At 42.4% G+C, this 24,161-nt stretch overlaps 1 protein-coding gene across 1 annotated transcript in view; it reads left to right on the top strand.

Moving 5' to 3' along the window:
- The window catches only part of GDNF (glial cell derived neurotrophic factor), a 60,569-nt gene extending 36,791 nt beyond the window's left edge, over positions 1-23,778 (top strand). Inside the window, exon 3 of the mRNA XM_073681828.1 lies at positions 19,731-23,778. Coding sequence (XP_073537929.1) covers positions 19,731-20,212 — 482 coding nt within the window. The 3' untranslated portion in view covers positions 20,213-23,778. The remainder of the gene's footprint in view (positions 1-19,730) is intronic.
- Positions 23,779-24,161: the final 383 nt, after the last annotated feature.

The following is a 24,161-nucleotide window of genomic DNA, read 5'->3' as shown; positions in this document are numbered from 1 at the left end:
AAAAGTAGTGGATACGTTTAAAGGGTTGTCCACCTTTGCGGACATTTTATTTATTTTTTTACTTAAATTGCAAAATCATTTTGTCTTTGGGTCCCCTCAAAAATGTTACACCGTTTTGCTTTTACAGGCTCTATGCATCCTTTGCACATTCAACTTTTGATGTGGCCTGTGGTGATAAATCAGCTGAGAGAAATTCAGAAAAAGACAGAAAGAGTTAAAAACTACCTGTCAGACCGTCATAGGCGCGCTCACTGACGGATTCTCAGTTAACTCATTCTGCAGCCAGCAATTGTGAAACTCGGAGACTATAAAAGGGAAACAATGCAAAATTGATGTTAAAACCCAAATGCAAACAAAAAAGTGATTTTAAGCCTTACTTACATGTAGTTCAATAAGAAAAAAATGTCCCCAAAAGTGGACAACCCCTTTAACATTTAGTATTTCAAAAGTTACAGACAAAACATTTTCCGCCGCGCATTCCTCACATTTTGCATGTTACCTCTAGATCACATATGGTATTGGGAAACTGATGAACGTGTTTTTCATTTGCAAAAAGTTTTCTGTTTACGAAATCCCGTCCCAGTGATGAACTCATTATAGTATTTATGCAGCTCGGTAACATTTATCGACCTCAAAAAAAAAGCCACTGAGCCTTGGATGATGTCGCTCAATGTAATGGAATTCTCCGAACAATGTTACAAACTCCAGTTTATTTCAAGGGGTTGTCCAGGATCAGAGAAACATGATTGCTTTCTAAAACAGCGCCATATCTTTCCACTGGCTGTGTCTGGTATTGCAGCTTATCTATATTATATATTACACAACCCACAGTATTGCCACATAGTACACCTATAACGTTGGTACCCACATAAAATTGAAATTCAATTCCTAAATAATACTGCTACCATACAACGCTAAACAAAATAGTTATTTCTGTTCTTTGGGTGTTCCACAATACACATAGAGTACTGGAAAATGGAGGAAAAAAAATCCAAGTGCGATGAAATTGTGGGAAAAAAACAAACAATGTGAATTTTTTAGGACTTGTTACAGCATTTTCTTGTAGAATTGCGGTGACCAAAAAAAAAACACGTAATATTGGCTTTCAATTTTTTCCATTTGCGGTGTTTACCGATGGGGCTAATTTTGATAGATCGGCTTTTTCCGAACTCGGCGATAACCACATGAGTATATATATATATATATTTTTTAATATCTTTATTTTCAATAAATAGTAAAAAAAAAAAAAAAAAAAGGGGTGATTTTTAACTTTTTTTTTTAGATTTTTCATATTTTTTTTAAACTTTTTTTTTTTTTTTTTTTTTTACTTTTCACAGTTATTGTTAGCCCCCTTAAGGGGGGGGACTTGAAGGTCCGATCGCTTGTGCTATATACAGCGATGCCACAGCATTGCTATATATAGCAGAAATCACGGTTTTCTTTGATGCCCGGCCACATATAGGATTTCAAAGAAGCACTTGGGTCATCAGCTGACCCCCCGGCTGTCATGAAATCCTATCTGCGACCGGCGATCATGTCACAGGCGTGACGATGGGCAGAGAGAATGACAACCACGCATGCCGGTGCGTGTTAAATGCCGCTGTGGGAGATTGACTGCGGCATTTAACATGTTAACAATCATGGGCGACAGGTGATGGCTGTAATACAGACTCCTCTGTTTCACTACAAATCAAGAGAAAGTATCAGAAGGTCAGAATTAGAAGAGGGGCCCAACGTGTACCGTCATGGGGGCTGATGGTGTTTGGAATGTATCGCCATACACCTTCAACAACCATTAATACTCTTTGATGAACTGTTTGGTTTCTTGGGTGGAATGGGTCAAGGAGACAACATAGAATGTCATATATAGAGGGATTAAGAAGTATAAGGCATCAATTCTGTCATTGGGACCTAATAGTCTTAAGTTGTCGTCGGTGGGGTGGGGTGTTGGGAGCCCCTATAGTCTGCTCTTCAGAGTACTGCGCCCCTTTGACTCTCGTTGGCCTTTCGAAACCATCTTGTTCTTCAGTCATCAGAATCCAAGTCTAGAGGCCACTGAAGAATGTCTCATGCCTGTTGTGGCCATTGGTGGCGGTCCCACTATCCAGACCACACCGATACGATTATCCCATAAGCCTTTATGACTTGCTGGTAACCCCCTTAAAGGGAAGTGATAATCAGAAAATGTCCTAGTGCTTAAATCAGGTTATAGCGTTATATGATTTTCTGTTACGTTTTGGCAATGTTTTTTTTTCCGATATCACAATTTTTATTATAAAACACAAAATGAGTAATCCGGCAATTTTTACACTGGCTACTGGGCCAGACTCATACTCCCTGTCCTTTCAGGATGAGATTTCAGCAGGCTATATTATCTGCAGCAGGTTATATTATTATTATCATAGGAAAAATTACAGTGACATGTAACTCCTCTATATACAGCTGATAATAACAAAGGATCAGCTAATTACCATAGGGGATGTCACAGCTCGCCTCCTCCTCCTGTACAATGACTGATAACACCTCTATATACAGTAGATAACACAGGATCCACCATTCACAATAGGTGATGTCACAGCTCACCTCCTCCTCCTGAACAATGACTGATAACACCTCTATATACAGCTGATAACAAAGGATCAACTAATTACCATAGGGGATGTCACAGCTTGCCTCCTCCTCCTGTACAATGACTGATAACACCTCTATATACAGTAGATAACACAGGATCTACCATTCACAATAGGCGATATCACAGCTCACCTCCTCCTCATGTACAATGACTGATAACACCTCTATATACAGTAGATAGCACAGGATCCATCATTCACAATAGGAGATATCACAGCTCACCCCCGCCTCCTATACAATGACTGATAACACCTCTATATACAGTAGATAACACAGGATCCACCATTCACAATAGGTGATGTCACAGCTCACCTCCTCCTCGTGTACAATGACTGATAACACCTCTATATACAGTAGATAACACAGGATCTACCATTCACAATAGGCGATATCACAGCTCACCTCCTCCTCATGTACAATGACTGATAACACCTCTATATACAGTAGATAGCACAGGATCCATCATTCACAATAGGAGATATCACAGCTCACCCCCGCCTCCTATACAATGACTGATAACACCTCTATATACAGTAGATAACACAGGATCCACCATTCACAATAGGTGATGTCACAGCTCACCTCCCCTGTCCTACACAATGATCTTTGCACACGCTCATTAGATGCTTCACTACAAAAGAACAAAAGCATTGAGAATAAAAAAAAGTTTGTCTAAATAAGCCCCAGTGGTCGGTGTTAAAATTGCAAAATTTTTTATTTTTAATACAGATTGTGAAATGGAAATAAACATTGCCAAAAATGTCTAAAAATACATTTAAACAATAGGTCATTTTCTGATGATAGCGTCCCTTAAAGAAACACTCCTCCTCTTTCTCCCATTTATATGGCAAAAATCCTCATGCTCTGCCACTAATTGCCCTGTACAATGTATAAGGCATCAGCAGGATTGAACCTCTAGGGTATAAATCATCCATACACATCATTCCCTAGACGGTAACACATGTGAACCAAAGGTGCATACCAGGAAGGTATCAGCATTAAAACTGTCAGTGTGATAAACTCCACGCGTTTCCCCTTAAAATAGGGTCATCAGGAGTACAAGGTTAAGCAGTATACTTTGCTGCAGAGATGGAGGCATGCTAACTTAATAAAGCACCGCATGGCACATGGAGATGATGATTGCGCTCCAATGTGCGCTCCATCGCAGGCGCGGATCAATTGTGCAGGACCCTACCTGCGCTTCACCATAAGCTCATGCACGGATCTCATAGAAAAGTCATAAACTGATGATATTCCATTATTGACGTCACAACATAACAAAACAATTTATATATAAAAGCCGTCAGCGCAAATTGGAGTGAAGGTAAAAGAATCAAAAATCCTATTATACCATCCTTCTAATAAATCCTATTATACCATCCTTCTAATAAATCCTATTATATCATCCTCCCAGTCAATCTCATTATGTATGATCCAATTACAAAGCTAATAAACATATATCCTACAGTAGGGACCATGATGTGTAAGCAGAAGCACCCTTTAGGGTCAATGTATTATAGCTGGATTACATAGATATGGTTCCAATCCAGAAGGTAAAAAGAACAAGGAACAAAATTCAAACTTACAAAAAAAACAACCAAAATGTAACTGTTCATTTAGACCCTTAGGAGCGATGGATCCATTCGGTCTCCTTTTGTAATTTTTATTATCCCAATTACCCTCTCCAGACGAGGGTGTGACAATGACAATAAACCAAAAACAGGTTAGGTCCCCACCATATACCTCCCTCAATGTGCCTTGAAATCGGGGTATCCCTGGATGTCTCCTAGATGATCCCCAATTATCTTCCTGAGTTCTTTTAGTTTTGCCAATATAATATATATGGGGCAAAAACATTTAAAGAGATAAACGACACCAGCCATTTTGCAATTCGCGAAATGCTTGCTTTTATAGGCGCAGCGCGTCCCGTCGTGGCACTGTCAAACACATTGGAATTACCAATGTATGGACAGTATGAACAGCCACCACATCTAAAAGTACCTAGATTTCTTGGGTCCAACCGGGTACCCGTCCGTTTTGTATAAGTACTATGGACCAATTGGTCCCTGATTGATCTTCTTTTCCTAAATATAATAGCTGTTGTTGGAGGCAAAAGGTTGCAAATATCCGGTCCACCTTGAGAATGTCTCAATGTTTGGTAAGAACATCCTTCACCTCTATGGCTCCATCATCATATGTACCAATAATTCTCAATCCCGTAAGTTTTTGTGTTAGGCCTAAGTAGTGCGCATCTTCCCTTAGAATTGGCATTCCAGAACGCATCATTAAGGACTTTCTGAGGGACCCCCTCTCAAGGAACCTATTTTTCAGTTGTGTGTGTAATACGTTGTAGGGGAGAAGCAATTGCGTTTAACCCGCATGTGTTGTCCCGTTACGATACCTTTTCTCAGGCTTAGGGGGTGATGACTATCTTACTGAGGAAAATTGTTGGTGGAAAAGGATTTCCTAAAAATTTTTGTTTGTAGACGTTCCCCCATATCCTTTTCAATGGTAATTTCAAGAAAGTCAATTGATATCTATCTATTAATCTGAGAAGTAAACCTCAGACCCAGGGGCGGACACAGACTGTAGTGGGCCCCTGTGCAAGAAATTTTTGGGGGCCCCCCCCTGCGCTTCATAAGGCAACAAAGTTATGTAAACATAACCCCCCCATGTGCATCTCTCGCCCCCCCCATGTGCAGCTCACCCCCCCGTGCATCTCCCACCCCCCCGTGCATCTCCCATCCCCCCCATGTGCATCTCTCATCCCCCCCATGTGCATCTCTCACCCCCCCATGTGCATCTCTCATCCCCCCCACTCCTAGTTAATTAATTGTATTTAAAACAAATAAAACTTGTTATACTTACCCCCATGCGATCCCTGCAGAATCCTGGCGCTCGTCCACGTCGCTGCCACCAGGCTCTCCTGACGTTCGGCCATGTGACGGTGCCACATACATAGCCATCAGCTTTTGTTTTGGCCAAAAGATTTTTAAAGCCGCCACCACGATAAGGTAGACTCTTCTGGCCGGGCCCTACTCTAACCTATTAAAATTTTCTTAAAATATCCAATACTCTTTTTAGATATATTTTTATTTAGTTTTCTCTAAGGGAATGTGTCATATACATTTTTTTTTTAAAATGACCAATAATACCACATACAAGGAATACCGCCACACCATGACCAGACCACATATTACCACAACATAGTGACCGAATAATACCACACAGAAGGGGGAAAAACTGCCACACCATGACCAGACCACATATTACCACCACATTACTAATATTACCACCACATTACTAATATTACCATAAGTGTCATTATACACGGGAGCTCTATACATGGTATGTATAATGTAAGTGTCCAGGTAATCTAGTGATCACCAGTGACATTATACACAGGAGCTCTGTATATAGTGTCAGTGTACAGGTAATACAGTGATCACCAGTGACATTATACACAGGAGCTCTGTATATAGTGTACAGGTAATACAGTGATCACCAGTGACATTATACACAGGAGCCCGGTACATAGTATATAGTGTAAGTGTACATGTAATACACTGACTCACTGGTGACGTCTCTAGGTGAAGTCCTTCAGCTACGCTTTTCTCCTTCATCCAGCACAGACCGCCATCACGTCTTCCAGCCAGGACTCGTCTCTGCATAAAATAACACAGTTATCTAGAGCACATTCCCCAACTTCTACATTACACAGCTGAATACAGACGTGCATCCACCATCAATATATGGTTAGTTATTATGCAACCTACCATTCCAAATATAAATTGTAATCCACCACGGTGCCCCCATTAACTGTAAATAGGCACTTAATATATAATTTAATTAGAACCTCTACTCTTTCCGCCAATTTGTTACCAGTTACACTCCTGCATCCGCAACGCCCCCTACTCTATACTTCCTGCTCCCCGCATTCATTATTTACATGCACCCCCTGCCCCAATTCATTATATCATGTCCGTGCTCTCCCCACCCCATCATCAATTATCATTTACTGTCCCCCACCCCACATTCATTATGTGCAGCTCGTTATCCCCCTACTCCCAATTCCCCCATGTGCAGCTCATTTTCTCCCAATTCCCCAATGTGCAGCTCTCATCCCCCCATGTGCAGCACTCACCCCTCCATGTGCACATCTCTCATCCCCCTCCCCCACATGTGCCCCTCTCTCATCCCCCCCATGTGCACATCTCTCATCCCCCTCCCCCACATGTGCACATCTCTCATCCCCCTCCCCCACATGTGCACATCTCTCATCCCCCTCCCCCACATGTGCACCTCTCTCATCCCCCTTCCCCACATGTGCACCTCTCTCATCCCCCTCCCCCACATGTGCACCTCTCTCATCTCCCTCCCCCACATGTGCGCCTCTCCCATCCCCCTCCCCCACATGTGCACCTCTCTCATCCCCCTCCCCCACATGTGCACCTCTCTCATTCCCCTCCCCCACATGTGCACCTCTCTCATTCCCCTCCCCCACATGTGCACCTCTCTCATCCCCCTCCACCACATGTGCACCTCTCTCATCCCCCTCCACCACACGTGCACCTCTCTCATCCCCCTCCACCACATGTGCACCTCTCTCATCCCCCTCCACCACATGTGCACCTCTCTCATCCCCCTCCACCACATGTGCCCCTCTCTCATCCCCCCCATGTGCACCTCTCTCATCCCCCTCCACCACATGTGCACCTCTCTCATCCCCCTCCACCACATGTGCACCTCTCTCATCCCCCTCCACCACATGTGCCCCTCTCTCATCCCCCCCATGTGCCCCTCTCTCATCCCCCCCATGTGCAACTCTCATCCCCCTTCCCCACATGTGCACCTCTCTCATCCCCCTCCCCCACATGTGCACCTCTCTCATCCCCCTCCACCACATGTGCACCTCTCTCATCCCCCTCCCCCACATGTGCACCTCTCTCATCCCCCTCCACCACATGTGCACCTCTCTCATCCCCCTCCACCACATGTGCATCTCCCATTCCCCCCACTCCTAGTAAATTGTATTTAAAAAAAAAAAAAAACTTGTTATACTTACCCCCATGCGATCCCTGCAGAATCCTGGCGCTCGTCCAAATCGCTGACAGCAGGTTCTCCTGACTTCCGGTCATGTGACGGCGCCGTCACATGACCGGAAGTCAGGGGAATCATGAAAGCACTGCCGCAGCAGCGCAGCGCTGAGATGTCCCGGACCCGGCTCTTAGCATGGGGCCGGGGGCCCCATGAGGAGAGAGACGCACAAGAGGGGGGCCCCCAAGGGGGCCCCTACCGGCTGGGCCCCATACTGGAGTCAGGGCAGTCATGCCCTGATGGCGGCCCTGCTGGAGGGGCCCCCTCTCCCTCGGGGCCCCCGTTCAATGAACCGGCTGCACGGGCGGTAGTTCCGCCCCTGCTCAGACCTAGTGTATTTACATTTAAATCTCGTACAAATCTATTGAAAGAATTGGTATCACCAGCCCACAGTATCAGGAGATCATCTACATATCGTCCCCAAAACAAGACTTGGGATGTCAACCAAGAGGTATAAGTTTCACTGAAAACTATAATATCCTTCCACCACCTCAAGTAAAGATTTGCGTAGTTGGGGGCACATGGGCTTCCCATGGCAGTGCCTCTGATTTGACGATAAAATTTGCTGTCAAATGAAAAGTAATTATGGGTTCAAATTAAATTAGGCAATTTACAGACAAATTCATTATGTAGTGTGAATTGTATTCCTCTGGATCTCTAGTAGTATTAAGTGTCCCTTACACCAGCATCATGGAGAATGCTGCTGTAGAGGGCCTCAACATCAATAAATGCTAACTGTACACCCTCATTTACAATAATTTTCCAGTTTCAAAAGTAGATCCGACATAACGCGTACGTATGACGGGGGCGAAATAACAAATTGTCTCAGAAGTCTATCAATATAGATGCTACTATTTTGTGTGATGGAACTGATGCCTGATACTATGGGCCGGCTTTTAAGAGGGACAAGTCCCTTATGCACTTTAGGGAGGGCATAAAAACTGGTGTCATAGGGAATTCTGGAAAGATAAAATCCATCTCGTTTTTTTATGTGACATGAGTCAAAAGCGGTCCGCAACATCAACCCTAATTACCTAGTATGATCCTCAGAGGGATCCTTACGTAAAAGCCTAAACGTCCGCTCCTCAACTAGGATGCTCAGGCATAGGTTTCTATATGCTAGATGGTCCATTATAACTAGGTTTCCAAATTTGTCAGAGGCTTTAAAAATCAATTTATCATTGTTAGCCTTTCTCTCTTGTGGATGTAGATTTGATACATAAGCCATGTTGGAATTTCTTATCCTTTTGAGATCCTCAGTCATTAGTTTAGTGAAGATATCGATACTGGTAATCTCAGAACCTGGGGGCATCCTATTACATGTAGGTCTCAAATCAGTGAACAGTCCAGAACCCGGTTCTCTGATATTCTCCTCCAAAAGACCAGTTGCTCCTCCCCTACAACTTATTACACTCAGACGCAACAACTGAGAAATGGGTTCCTTAAGAGGGGGGTACCCTCAGAAAGTCCTTAATGATGCGTTCCTGAATGCCAATTCTAAGGGAAGATCCACACTACTTAAGCCAAACACAAAAACTGACCTTACAGTATATTGAGAATTATTGGTACGTTTGATAATTGAGCCACAGAGGTGAGGGATATTCTTGCGAAACACTGGGACATTCTCAAGGTGGACCAGGAGATTTTCAACTTTTGCCTCCTACACCAGCTATTACATTTAGGAAGGGAAGATCAGGGACCAATTGGTCCATAGTACTTATGCACCCCCCAAACATACAGATATCTCATTGGACCAAAAATCTAGGTACCTTTTAGATGTGGCGGCTGTAGATACTGTCAATACATTCCTGTCTAAGACATAAGAATTGATAGTGTCCCTATTAGGCTATACTGGAATCTATATTGTCTATTATCTGCTGTCCTTCTCATCACCCATTTGGTTTTGTGATTTGTCCCTGGATTTGTTTTATCATCTCATCTGCAACATTGTTAATTCAAAATGGGCCTATTAGGGTGTGCTAGGGCCAGGCACCGGAGAGCGGGGGCGCCACTTGCGTATTTAGGGTGTCAACCTCCGTGGCCACCTAGGGCCAATTTCTGGGAATACCAACGGGGACATCTAGGATTCCCTAGGCTGGGAGTTTTTTTGTTTTGATCCCTATTATCGTGGAAGAAGTCTAATTGGTATTTAATTTTGATCTACACATGGATTCTCACTTAATTTTATTTGAACCATTAAAAATACTTAAGTTTTAATAGTACAAATTTTCAGTGAACACATTGTTAATGCTTGTACTCCTTTATTCGTGACTTTGGTGATTCTCAGATCGGACGGTGATTATTGCATTTTTTGCTGCTTTTTTTTATGCCTCTTCCCCCTTGTTTGATGTGTTTTTCGTGCAGATGTAAAGCTGCGTTTGATATGAAAATCAACCACATAATTTTTTTACGCCATTTACCAATCTCTGTAATAATCTGATTGCTGTGCTGTGCAGGTCGTTACAATTACAGGGACATCAAATAGGTCTGTTATTTGCTGATTTGTGATGTTTATTTTTTACAAAAGCGAGTTAAACAGGACATTATTGTAATTGTTTTTCATTATTTTTTAGTGATTTTTATAGGAAGAAAAAAATCTCACCCCTCCAATACAGGGACATAGAAATACAATGCTATGTACAGATGTATCTCTATATACCCATATAATCTGCCTGTGGGCTGAGAGTCTGCAAAGTAGCGTCAAATATACAAAATTCTCCCAGTGTTGTCAGTGACTCATAACTTCAGCTACTGCCTGCAATGATAGAGATTGTGGGTTTGATTGCTGGGGAGACCAAATATGACATATGACATAGGGGTGGCCATATTGGAGCAAAAACTTCCCTCTTGTATTGTATGTATAGAGGCAGCCATATTGGAGCACACACTTCCCTCCTGTATTGTCTGTATAGAGGCGGCCATATTGGAGCACACACTTCCTTCTTGTATTGTCTGTATACAGATGGCCATATTGGAGCACACACTTCCTGTATTGTCTGTATAGAGGAGGCCATATTGGAGCACACACTTCCTGTATTGTCTGTATAGAGGCGGCCATATTGGAGCACACACTTCCTGTATTGTCTGTATAGAGGCGGCCATATTGGAGCACACACTTCCTGTATTGTCTGTATAGAGGTGGCCATATTGGAGCACACACTTCCTGTATTGTCTGTATAGAGGCGGCCATATTGGAGCACACACTTCCTGTATTGTCTGTATAGAGGAGGCCATATTGGAGCACACACTTCCCTCCTGTATTGTCTGTATAGAGGAGGCCATATTGGAGCACACACTTCCCTCATGTATTGTCTGTATAGAGGCGGCCATATTGGAGCACACACTTCCTGTATTGTCTGTATAGAGATGGCCATATTGGAGCACACACTTCCTGTATTGTCTGTATAGAGGCGGCCATATTGGAGCCCACACTTCCTGTATTGTCTGTATAGAGGAGGCCATATTGGAGCACACACTTCCTGTATTGTCTGTATAGAGGCGGCCATATTGGAGCACACACTTCCTGTATTGTCTGTATAGAGGAGGCTATATTGGAGCACACACTTCCTGTATGGTCTGTATTGAGGAGGCCATATTGGAGCACACACTTCCTGTATGGTCTGTACAGAGGCGGCCATATTGAAGCACACACTTCCCTCCTGTATTGTCTGTATAGAGGCCGCCATATTGGAGCACACACTTCCCTCTTGTATTGTCTGCATAGAGGCGGCCATGTTGGAGCCCACACTTCCTATATTGTCTGTATAGAGGCGGCCATATTGGAGCACACACTTCCTGTATTGTCTGTATAGAGGCCGCCATATTGGAGCACACACTTCCTGTATTGTCTGTATAGAGGTGGCCATATTGGAGCACACACTTTCCTCCTGTATTGTCTGTATAGAGGAGGCCATATTGGAGTACACACTTCCCTCCTGTATTGTCTGTATAGAGGCAGCCATATTGGAGCACACACTTCCTGTATTGTCTGTATAGAGGCGGCCATATTGGAGCACACACTTCCTGTATTGTCTGTATAGAGGCGGCCATATTGGAGCACACACTTCCTGTATTGTCTGTATAGAGGCGGCCATATTGGAGCACACACTCCCTGTATTGTCTGTATAGAGGAGGCCATATTGGAGCACACACTCCCTGTATTGTCTGTATAGAGGCGGCCATATTGGAGCACACACTTCCTGTATTGTCTGTATAGAGGAGGCCATATTGGAGCACACACTTCCTGTATTGTCTGTATAGAGGTGGCCATATTGGAGCACACACTTCCTGAATTGTCTGTATAGAGCCGGCCATATTGGAGCACACACTTCCTGTATTGTCTGTATAGAGGCGGCCATATTGGAGCACACACTTACTGTATTGTCTGTATAGAGGCGGCCATATTGGAGCACACACTCCCTGTATTGTCTGTATAGAGGCGGCCATATTGGAGCACACACTCCCTGTATTGTCTGTATAGAGGAGGCCATATTGGAGCACACACTTCCTGTATTGTCTGTATAGAGGAGGCCATATTGGAGCACACACTTCCTGTATTGTCTGTATAGAGGCGGCCATATTGGAGCACACACTTCCTGTATTGTCTGTATAGAGGCGGCCATATTGGAGCACACACTTCCTGTATTGTCTGTATAGAGGAGGCCATATTGGAGCACACACTTCCTGTATTGTCTGTATAGAGGCGACCATATTGGAGCACACACCTCCTGTATTGTCTGTATAGAGGAGGCCATATTGGAGCACACACTTCCTGTATTGTCTGTATAGAGGCGGCCATATTGGAGCACACACTTCCTGTATTGTCTGTATAGAGGCGGCCATATTGGAGCACACACTCCCTGTATTGTCTGTATAGAGGCGGCCATATTGGAGCACACACTCCCTGTATTGTCTGTATAGAGGCGGCCATATTGGAGCACACACTTCCTGTATTGTCTGTATAGAGGAGGCCATATTGGAGCACACACTTCCTGTATTGTCTGTATAGAGGCGACCATATTGAAGCACACACTCCCTGTATTGTCTGTATAGAGGCGGCCATGTTGGAGCACACACTCCCTGTATTGTCTGTATAGAGGCGGCCATGTTGGAGCACACACTTCCTGTATTGTCTGTATAGAGGAGGCCATGTTGGAGCACACACTCCCTGTATTGTCTGTATAGAGGCGGCCATGTTGGAGCACACACTTCCTGTATTGTCTGTATAGAGGCGGCCATGTTGGAGCACACACTTCCTGTATTGTCTGTATAGAGGAGGCCATATTGGAGCACACACTCCCTGTATTGTCTGTATAGAGGAGGCCATATTGGAGCACACACTTCCTGTATTGTCTGTATAGAGGAGGCCATATTGGAGCACACACTTCCTGTATTGTTTGTATAGAGGAGGCCATATTGGAGCACACACTCCCTGTATTGTCTGTATAGAGGAGGCCATATTGGAGCACACACTTCCTGTATTGTCTGTATAGAGGCGACCATATTGGAGCACACACTCCCTGTATTGTCTGTATAGAGGTGGCCATATTGGAGCACACACTCCCTGTATTGTCTGTATAGAGGTGGCCATATTGGAGCACACACTTCCCTCCTGTATTGTCTGTATAGAGGCGGCCATATTGGAGCACACACTTCCTGTATTGTCTGTATAGAGGTGGCCATATTGGAGCACACACTTCCCTCCTGTATTGTCTGTATAGAGGCGGCCATATTGGAGCACACACTCCCTGTATTGTCTGTATAGAGGCGGCCATATTGGAGCACACACTTCCTGTATTGTCTGTATAGAGGAGGCCATATCGGAGCACACACTTCCTGTATTGTCTGTATAGAGGAGGCCATATCGGAGCACACACTTCCTGTATAGTCTGTATAGAGGAGGCCATATCGGAGCACACACTTCCTGTATTGTCTTTATAGAGGCGGCCATATTGGAGCACACACTTCCTGTATTGTCTGTACAGAGGCGGCCATATTGGAGCACACACTTCCTGTATTGTCTGTATAGAGGCGGCCATATTGGAGCACACACTTCCTGTATTGTCTGTATAGAGGCGGCCATATTGGAGCACACACTTCCTGTATTGTCTGTATAGAGGAGGCCATATTGGAGCACACACTTCCTGTATTGTCTGTATAGAGGAGGCCATATTGGAGCACACACTTCCTGTATTGTCTGTATAGAGGTGGCCATATTGGAGCACACACTTCCTGTATTGTCTGTATAGAGGTGGCCATATTGGAGCACACACTTCCCTCCTGTATTGTCTGTATAGAGGAGGCCATATTGGAGCACACACTTCCTGTATTGTCTGTATAGAGGAGGCCATATTGGAGCACACACTTCCTGTATTGTCTGTATAGAGGTGGCCATATTGGAGCACACACTTCCCTCCTGTATTGTCTGTATAGAGGAGGCCATATTGGAGCACACACTTCCTGTATAGTCTGTATAGAGGAGGCCATATTGGAGCACACACTTCCTGTATAGTCTGTATAGAGGAGGCCATATTGGAGCACACACTCCCTGTATTGTCTGTATAGAGGCGGCCATATTGGAGCACACACTTCCCTCCTGTATTGTCTGTATAGAGAAGGCCATATTGGAGCACACACTCCCTGTATTGTCTGTATAGAGGCGGCCATATTGGAGCACACACTTCCCTCCTGTATTGTCTGTATAGAGGAGGCCATATTGGAGCACACACTTCCTGTATAGTCTGTATAGAGGAGGCCATATTGGAGCACACACTCCCTGTATTGTCTGTATAGAGGCGGCCATATTGGAGCACACACTTCCCTCCTGTATTGTCTGTATAGAGGAGGCCATATTGGAGCACACACTTCCTGTATTGTCTGTATAGAGGCGGCCATATTGGAGCACACACTTCCCTCCTGTATTGTCTGTATAGAGGAGGCCATATTGGAGCACACACTTCCTGTATTGTCTGTATAGAGGCGGCCATATTGGAGCACACACTTCCCTCCTGTATTGTCTGTATAGAGGAGGCCATATTGGAGCACACACTTCCTGTATTGTCTTTATGGAGGTGGCCATATTGGAGCACACACTTCCCTCCTGTATTGTCTGTATAGAGACGGCCATATTGGAGCACACACTTCCTGTATAGTCTGTATAGAGGAGGCCATATTGGAGCACACACTTCCTGTATTGTCTGTATAGAGGAGGCCATATTGGAGCACACACTTCCTGTATAGTCTGTATAGAGGAGGCCATATTGGAGCACACACTCCCTGTATTGTCTGTATAGAGGAGGCCATATTGGAGCACACACTTCCTGTATTGTCTGTATAGAGGAGGCCATATTGGAGCACACACTCCCTGTATTGTCTGTATAGAGGCGGCCATATTGGAGCACACACTTCCTGTATTGTCTGTATAGAGGAGGCCATATTGGAGCACACACTCCCTGTATTGTCTGTATAGAGGCGGCCATATACATATTGGATGATATTGTCATAGCATATATAATGCTATCCTGCCTTATCTAGGTCCCAGCAGTACACAGGAGCTGTCAATAATTCCCCCATCTTCTAATGATAATGAGATGACTCTAATGGAGGGGGTGAAAAGTGGAATATTTCAGATTTTTCTTTATAGGAATAATCACATTAACAATAAAAGTTAACAAAATCCCTGATATAATTTTGAAATGCTACATTCCCCATTAGCAGGCGATTTCCAGAATAATCCCTATTAGTGTGAACACTGCAGCAGAGCACAATGCCGGAGCTTCGGGTCTGGGATGTATGAGACGCGCTGTAATGACGCAGCCGGTGAAGCAAACATTTGCATAATCAAATAGAATATTCATCGGAGCAAGAACGGGTAATCAAGCAAACAAGACATCATGAATGTCAATGGAACAAGTGAATAACTTGATCCACATTTGTATGCAGCTTCTACACAGGAAAGCTCCTGAGGACACCTGAGACGACTATTATTTGTACTATCAGCGAGCGGTCTTTTGACTTGCAAACTTCACATCTGGTGAATTATACTTGTCTCCATGGGTGTCTGCGATTTAAAGAGATTGTACAGTATTAGAAAACCATGGCTGCTTTCTTCCTCTTCCAAGAACAGCGCCACACCTGTTCACAGGTTGTATGTGGTATTGCAGCTCATCCACATTGAAATAAATGTTACTGAGTTACAAGACCACACTCAACCTGTGAGCAGGTATGGCCCTGTTTGTGGCAGCAGGCCGCTATTAAAGCTACCCAACTGGCTAGTTTCCAATGATTTACTACAGGAACATAGACAGGACACTCATCAGCCTCCACAGATCTTTATGGTGCTGGTATTGGGACTTTTGCATATGGGAGACTGGTCTCGGTATTCAGAGCACCTGTTCTGTCAGTGAAAGCCTTAATGGAACGACATGGCGCGGTGTAATCCCGCAGGGGTTGTGAAGTCGAAGTGACCTAAGCACCAGGATATGTACAGTATTAGGCATTTAGGAAGGGATGGCGAGTACGACTACTGCTATAAAAAAAAAGCTGACCAGCACCTCTTGAAAGAATAAAGCAGTGTGAACAGGTGCCACCTGCTATGAATGCATTATATACGAACCAGAGTGCAGAAGCCCCCCTGTTAATATAAATAATATAAATTGCATCATCTATTTTTCTCTCATGTATTGCTGGTGGAAGCCTCTCCTGTTTATGTTACATCCTGTATTATACTCCAGAGCTGCACTCACTATTCTGCTGGTGCAGTCACTGTGTACATACATTACATTACTGATCCTGAGTTACCTCCTGTATTATACTCCAGAGCTGCACTCACTATTCTGCTGGTGCAGTCACTGTGTACATACATTACATTACTGATCCTGAGTTACATCCTGTATTATACTCCAGAGCTGCACTCACTATTCTGCTGCTGCAGTCATTGTGTACATACATTACATTACTGATCCTGTACTGATCCTGAGTTACATCCTGTATTATACTCCAGAGCTGCACTCACTATTCTGCTGGTGCAGTCACTGTGTACATACATTACATTACTGATCCTGTACTGATCCTGTATTATACTCCAGAGCTGCACTCACTATTCTGCTGGTGCAGTCACTGTGTACATACATTACATTACTGATCCTGAGTTACATCCTGTATTATACTCCAGAGCTGCACTCACTATTCTGCTGGTGCAGTCACTGTGTACATACATTACATTACTGATCCTGAGTTACATCCTGTATTATACTCCAGAGCTGCATTCGCTATTCTGCTGGTGCAGTCACTGTGTACATACATTACATTACTGATCCTGTACTGATCCTGTATTATACTCCAGAGCTGCACTCACTATTCTGCTGGTGCAGTCACTGTGTACATACATTACATTACTGATCCTGAGTTACATCCTGTAAAAAACAGAAATGTAGAAATGTTTGCAAATTTATTAAAGAAAAACTGAAATATCACATGGTCAAAAGTATTCAGACGCTTTGCTCAGACACTCATATTTAGGTCACATGCTGTCCATTTCCTTGTGATCCTCCTTGAGATGGTTCTACTCCTTCATCGGAGTCCAGCTGTGTTTAATTAAACTGATAGGACTTGATTTGGAAAGGCACACACCTATCTATATAAGATCTCACAGCTCACAGTGAATGTCAGACCAAACTGCCCAATCGTGGGAGAAGAGCCTTGGTGAGAGAGGTAAAGAAGAACCCCAAGATCACTGTGGCTGAGCTCCATGGATGCAGTAGGGAGATGGGAGAAAGTTCCACAAAGTCAACTATCACTGCAGCCCTCCACCAGTTGGGCCTTTATGGCAGAGTGGCCCGACGGAAGCCTCTCCTCAGTGCAAGACATATGAAAGCCAGCATAAAGTTTGCTCAACAATACATGAAGGACTCCCAGACTATGAGAAATAAGATTCTCTGGTCTGATGAGACGAAGATAGAACTTTTTTGTGTTAATTCTAAGCGGTATGTGTGGGGAAAACCAGGCACTGCTCATCACCTGCCAATACAATCCCAACAGTGAAACATGGTGGTGGCAGTATCATGCTATGGGGGTGTTTTTCAGCTGCAGGGACAGGACGACTGGTTGCAATTGAAGGAAACATGAATGCGGCCAAGTACAGAGATATCCTGGATGAAAACCTCTTCCAGAGTGCTCTGGACCTCAGACTTGGCTGAAAGTTCACCTTCCAACAAGACAATGACCCTAAGCACACAGCTAAAATAACAAAGGAGAGGCTTCAGAACAACTCTGTGACCATTCCTGACTGGCCCAGCCAGAGCCCTGACCTAAACCCAATTGAGCATCTCTGGAGAGACCTGAAAATGGCTGTCCACCAACGTTCACCATCCAACCTGACGGAACTGGAGAGGATCTTCAAGGAAGAATGGCAGAGGATCCCCAAATCCAGGGGTGAAAAACTTGTTACATCATTCCCAAGAAGACTCATAGCTGTACTAGCTCAAAAGGGGGCTTCTACTCAATACTGAGCAAAGGGTCTGAATACTTATGACCATGTGATATTTCAGTTTTTCTTTTTTAATAAATTTGCGAAAATTTCGACATTTCTGTTTTTTTTTTTCAGTCAAGATGGGGGGCAGAGTGCACTTTAATGAGAAAAAATGAACTTTTTAGAATTTACCAAATGGCTGCAATGAAACAAAGAGTGAAAAATTTAAAGGGGTCTGAATACTTTCCGTACCCACTGTATATTAAACTTTTAAAGATTCCTTTATTTTTTCTCACATCACTTAATTCATAAATTGAATACTTGGGCTCCAAATTCATCAAAGTGTTTACACCAGAAAACTGATGTAGAACATGTTGAAAAGTCGCAAAATTTTTGGTTGCACTTTTTTTTTTTACTATTATTTAGCAAGATTTTACCTTTTAAGTAGTTCATGTCCTGTGTATTAAGAGCATAATTTTCTAAATTAAATCTAAAACTCCATTTTCCTTGTGTCTAAAAGGTTTTTGTTGACTGTTGCTGTGGAGTTGTGTTATTGGTTCTGATATAATGAGAGACTTGTCCTTAATCATATAGATCTACTTTAAAACTTATGGCTATCATATGGTCTCCATTACATAGTTTGGAACCACCACAGATCTTTGATAATCCAGCCAGTCCTGTCTTGTATACATTACCTTATACACTTGTATTATCTGTGATTGGATCTCCCTCCCGCAAAAATTCCTCCCACACCCTCCCCAAAATCTGAAGCGCTACAACTATGAGCACTCAGTGCAATTACCCAGAAGGTTGCTGTAAATTATCTAAATCTTAACTTGTATACACTGAAAATTTCAAGTCCTAGAACGATATTGGTATCTTCAGTGATAAAAGTAAGGAACCGCAATGGGTGCGGTAGTAACCCAAAGACATATGTTAACTAAATGTCAATACTTTGATATTTATATGATTACACTAAAATTCTGATGACTAGACGGGTAAAGTGTATGATGCTTTTTAGCCAATATTACAAGCTGTTTAATTGTTTTATAGTAAGAAATCTTGTAATTAATCTTTTGATCTAACCTTAATTAACTATAAGAGAGGCTACCTTGACAGACTTAGGCAAGTATTACATGATCAGCCATTTAGTAATACTTGCTTTGATTAGTCAATCACCAGGTCTGATCCAATTTACAAAATGAATGTCTTTGTATAATTAGCTGGAGATGTATTTGTTTTCATATATTTTTTGTCTACTCACAATTTTATTATTAATGCATGCGGATAAAAACATTACACAACATCAACATAGTGACATGTTTTGCCAATATGATGAATCTTTTATTAAGAAATGTAAAATGTGTTTACTCTTCAGTCACGAAAAAAAAAAAATAGTAGAGTTCTTCATTTACACATGTAAAAAAAAGCCAATAATTGTATGAGCTGTAACCTGATATTTTTCAAATTTCTCATTAGCTGTTATAACATGATATTTTAATATCTATTTTTTTTCTTATCCTTGAAAATGCAGCTGAAGTACCCGAAGACTATCCAGATCAGTTTGATGATGTGTTGGAGTTTATTCAGGACACGATAAAAAGACTTCGGAGGTCATCCAACAAGCAATCCCTCGCCAGACGAGACAGAGGGAGGCTCGCTGCTATAACAGACACTCAGAATTCCAATAAAAAGTCGAGCAAGGAGACTAGAAAAAGGAGAAACAAGGGATGTGTCCTTAGAGAGATACACTTGAATGTGACGGACTTGGGATTGGGCTATGAAGCCAAGGAAGAACTAAAGTTCCGGTACTGCAGTGGGTCCTGCAATAACCCAGAGACAACTTATGACCAAATTCTAAAAAACTTAACGATCAAGAAAAAGTTGGTTAATGACAAGGTGAAACAAGCGTGTTGCAGGCCCATTGCCTTTGATGACGATGTTTCATTTTTGGATGACAATTTAGTTTACCATACCTTGAGGCAACATTCCGCTAAGAAATGTGGATGTGTATGATTTTAATTTTGGATAGCCATGCGGCAGTGTGTATTGCATTCCTGAAATAAGGCAAAGAAAGGGATCAAGATTTTTCCCCCGTAGTGGTCTCCCGAAAGACAGAGATGGAGAAGAGGACCAAGGATGGTTGGGCATGGAGCTATCATGGAAATCTGTTGTGGCATTTATCCAGTGAGTGCCAGGATACATTTTTTTTTTAAAAGAAATCCCTTTGCAAGAGAGATGTAGACAGCAGACACTGCTCTTACGCGGGGGACGGCATTTTGCTGATTTTTCTATGTGACTCACCAGCAGTGTTGACTGGAGAGGTCGATATCCAGCTTTTTAAGCACCGGCATTTATACATCATGCATGTCAGGTTTTTTTATTTTTTTTTTTCCTGTATATCTTTTTGTTACATCAGAAAACAAGTGTATTACATAATCCGATAGTTGTGTATTTTGGGGTTTAATTAAATTTTTTTGCTACTTTAGTACATATTACTTTAGTCCATTGACATACTTTACCACGATCCACAGGTTATTGTAATCTATGACATCACTTACATTTCATGTTGTTTTTTGTTGTATTTTTCACCCCGAAATTATGGTAAAGTAGGATCTATGCCCTTATAAAATGCACAGTAGACTAAAGCATGTCATAAACAATCAAGGCTTCACCATAGAAGGTCAGATGGTCCATAGCCCTGGCCAAAAACAAAAATCAGATCTGTTAACGCCAACCATACAAGAGTCATTTTCGATATAGGAGATACCTGACCCACCCTTAGAACAATGAATGGGGGGTGGGGATGTACGGACAGGCAAAAAAATGTTGGCCAAGTATCTCTTATGGTCTGTGCCCTTTTTAGTTCTTGTGGGCCACAGCCAACACCACCAATCTAGCAGAATTAGGTAATATATATCGTATTGGGCCCAGGGGTATGGCTGTAGATTCCATGTAAAATACGGGATAAGATCCTATCCAATCAGATCAGGGAAGTCTTTCCAAAGGATCGATTCCCGTCATTGGCACAGGATATACGGTCATAGTCCAATGTAGAACAGAATGGTCCATTGTTTCCTGTTTATATGAGTCCCTGATTAGTAGTCATAGACTATGCCAGAAAGAAGGAGGTCTTCAGATTTTCCTAGTCCAGCCCTCGGGGAACCTGAAGAACCCCCCAAATGGCTATATCACCCGAGGACAACTACTTTAGCCAAATGTGGCCCACCATGAAGGCCTTTATTGGGAGCTGCATTGATGTCATCTATAACAGAGCTGTATACAGAACTCGTTTTGGGATTTATATATTTTTTTTCTGACAGTACGTTGGTAATTGGTCCAAGAGACCGAGCAGACTACTTGATGCCATGCATCCACTCAGATACATGAAGATATAGAATATATTTATTGATTATTAAGTTATTGATATTTATTACTGTCCAGTTATGAATGTTTCTTTTTTTTTTTTTCCTATTTATTGCAATTTCCTCTTTGATGGTGCCAAAGCGAAGCACGTTCTCACGACTACGATGAGACGTATGCAAGCAAGTGTATGTTGGTAGATGTAGAATCACAGACTTTACCCTTTTTTTGTCTTGTATTTTAAAATTATAGCTACTTTACCAAAAAAAAAAAAAAAAAAAAACACAGCGCCACCCTTGTCTATAGGTTGTATGTGGTATTGCAGTTCAGTCCTGTTCATTAAAATAAAAGTTCAATACCACATGCATCCTGCAGAGAGGAGTGGCGCCTTTTAGAAAAACTTTATTTCTTTCTAAAATCTCAGACAATCACTTTGAAGTGATCACCCTTTAGAGAAAGTCTAAATGCCCAACGCAGCCTTGTCCAGCAGTGACACTGTTCACGTCTTACAGAAATGCTTTTACATTTTTCCCTATGCGTCCATTAATTATAATAAAATACCGGTAGTAATCGATTCCAAAGTTAGAGAAGAAACTATTTATATACACACACACAATATTATATATATATATATATATATATATATATATATATATAATATTATATTATATTTTATTTTAGGAATTATTATAGTTGAAAAGTTACTGTTCTGTATAGAATTTTAGCTTGACTAAAATTATAAGGGAGTTCTCCACTTTAGCTTATCATTTGAGGCTCAAAACGATTGCTCAATCACAAAGTGACCCCAGAGATCAGCAACGATCTGTGTGGGAAAAGTGTTCAATTTCCCTGCAGCACTCCCACAGGAGAAATTAAGTATTGCACTCTGAGTGCATGGAAGTGGAAGTCCTCCAGAGCTCTTTGCCATGGATGATAAAAGGATGTTAAAAATTGAGAACCCCCCCTCTATTAATTCCCTAACATGGCATGGTTTTCTAAAGTAGACTACCCCTTCAACAAAAAAAGGGTAGAAATTATTTCCAGAAAGTCCATGTAACAATTGCAAACATTTTTATTGCTCCGGTGCATCTAAAATAAAGCGTTAACTAACTTTGCAAATAGTTTTGTTTAAAAAGAAACCTCCAACCGTTTTGTGTCCACAGCTCCTATATGGATCTATTTGTTTCTATGGTTACAGACTACAAACAAATCCCGTGTAGTCACATCCTACAGTCATATTAGAATACTTTCCACTTTTTTTGGCAACCATAATCTCTCATAGTCCAGTATCAATCAGGGCTCAATCAAAACTCCTGTGCTGTTTTTTGATTTCGCATTTCACGCACACCTCCACTCCCCTGCTGGTTCAGTGTCTTGTCAGAGTAGACACTTGCTGATTGATAATTTGGGAGATGGCAAACTTAAAGGGGTCATCCATTACTTTAAACGTTAACTTTAATGGCGCCAAGGTTGTGTAAGTAAATGGAAAAAAAGAAACTATATTTACCTACTGGACTGGTGTCACTTCTCCTCCGCATTTGGTACTGTAGGTCTCCTGGCATAAACATCCATGGAGGCATCATGTGACTGCTGCAACCTTCACATTCCGTCCGAACAGGAAGTAACTGTTCTAACGGAATGTGAACAGTAGCCGATGATTGGCTGCAGCAGTCATGTGACGCTCCCTTCAGAAGACTGGTGAGGAACACAGTGCAAGGAATAGAGGAGTCCAGAACATTTTTTTTTTAAATTTCTTAAACCACCTTGAGCCCAATAAGGTTAACTTTTTAAGTAATGGACAACCCCTTTTAATCCACATCTGCTTTAACAATTCTGCTGATTTGCATACTGGAAGATGAGGGTCTTAAAACAGATCTGCATTTACAATTCCGCTGATTGTTAGTGGAAACTGTCAGCAAGTTGTTTGACATTCAAACCCCTAACGGATTAGCAGAGCTCCCATAATGCAATTCGATACAGTTAGTACTTCCCATATGACATGACTGTCCAGTGGCCGGTATATAGACGACACTTTCCAGAATGTAAAACATCAGAGCAAGCATTGTGCAGACTCTGAACGAGCAGGGGATGCTGGGGAGGATTTCAACTCTGCAGTTTTTTTTGCAATCTATGATTTAAGGAAAAGGGGTAAAGTCTGTGATATTCGTATATATTCTTCCCCGATGGTATGAAGCTATAACTATTTGCTTATCTGAAGGTTTCAATTTCACCTGAGTTATGTTTTGTTCATTTGTGTTACTCAACCAAAGTTCTCTACAAACTTTATTTTTGTACAATATTCATTTTTTAACTTTTTACAAAATAAAACTCATTTCTATCATCCTATGTGGTTTGGGTTTTGCCTGTTATCAAACCTGTATTGGATGGGTTGTAACTCTAGGGGTAACAGGCTCACCTGTTGTCTGGTCCCCGAAGAGTCAAAATGTCCCTGGGACCCTGTGATCGTCGTCTTACCCAACAGTTTGTGTGTTTGGATATAATCATTTTAGAATCGGCACATGCAGGATTAAGATGAAAGGGAACATTGTTAAAAAGAAACGAGCACATGGATTTGTGGGTCCTGGTCTAGTGGTCCGGCCGG

The sequence above is a fragment of the Phyllobates terribilis genome, unplaced genomic scaffold, assembly GCF_046119375.1.
Source record: "Phyllobates terribilis strain yellow unplaced genomic scaffold, ASM4611937v1 Scaffold_1__5_contigs__length_1240528914, whole genome shotgun sequence".
Classification (NCBI taxonomy): domain Eukaryota; kingdom Metazoa; phylum Chordata; class Amphibia; order Anura; family Dendrobatidae; genus Phyllobates; species Phyllobates terribilis.
The sequence above is the reverse complement of the archived record's forward strand: the minus strand, read 5'-3'. Positions and strand labels throughout refer to the sequence as shown.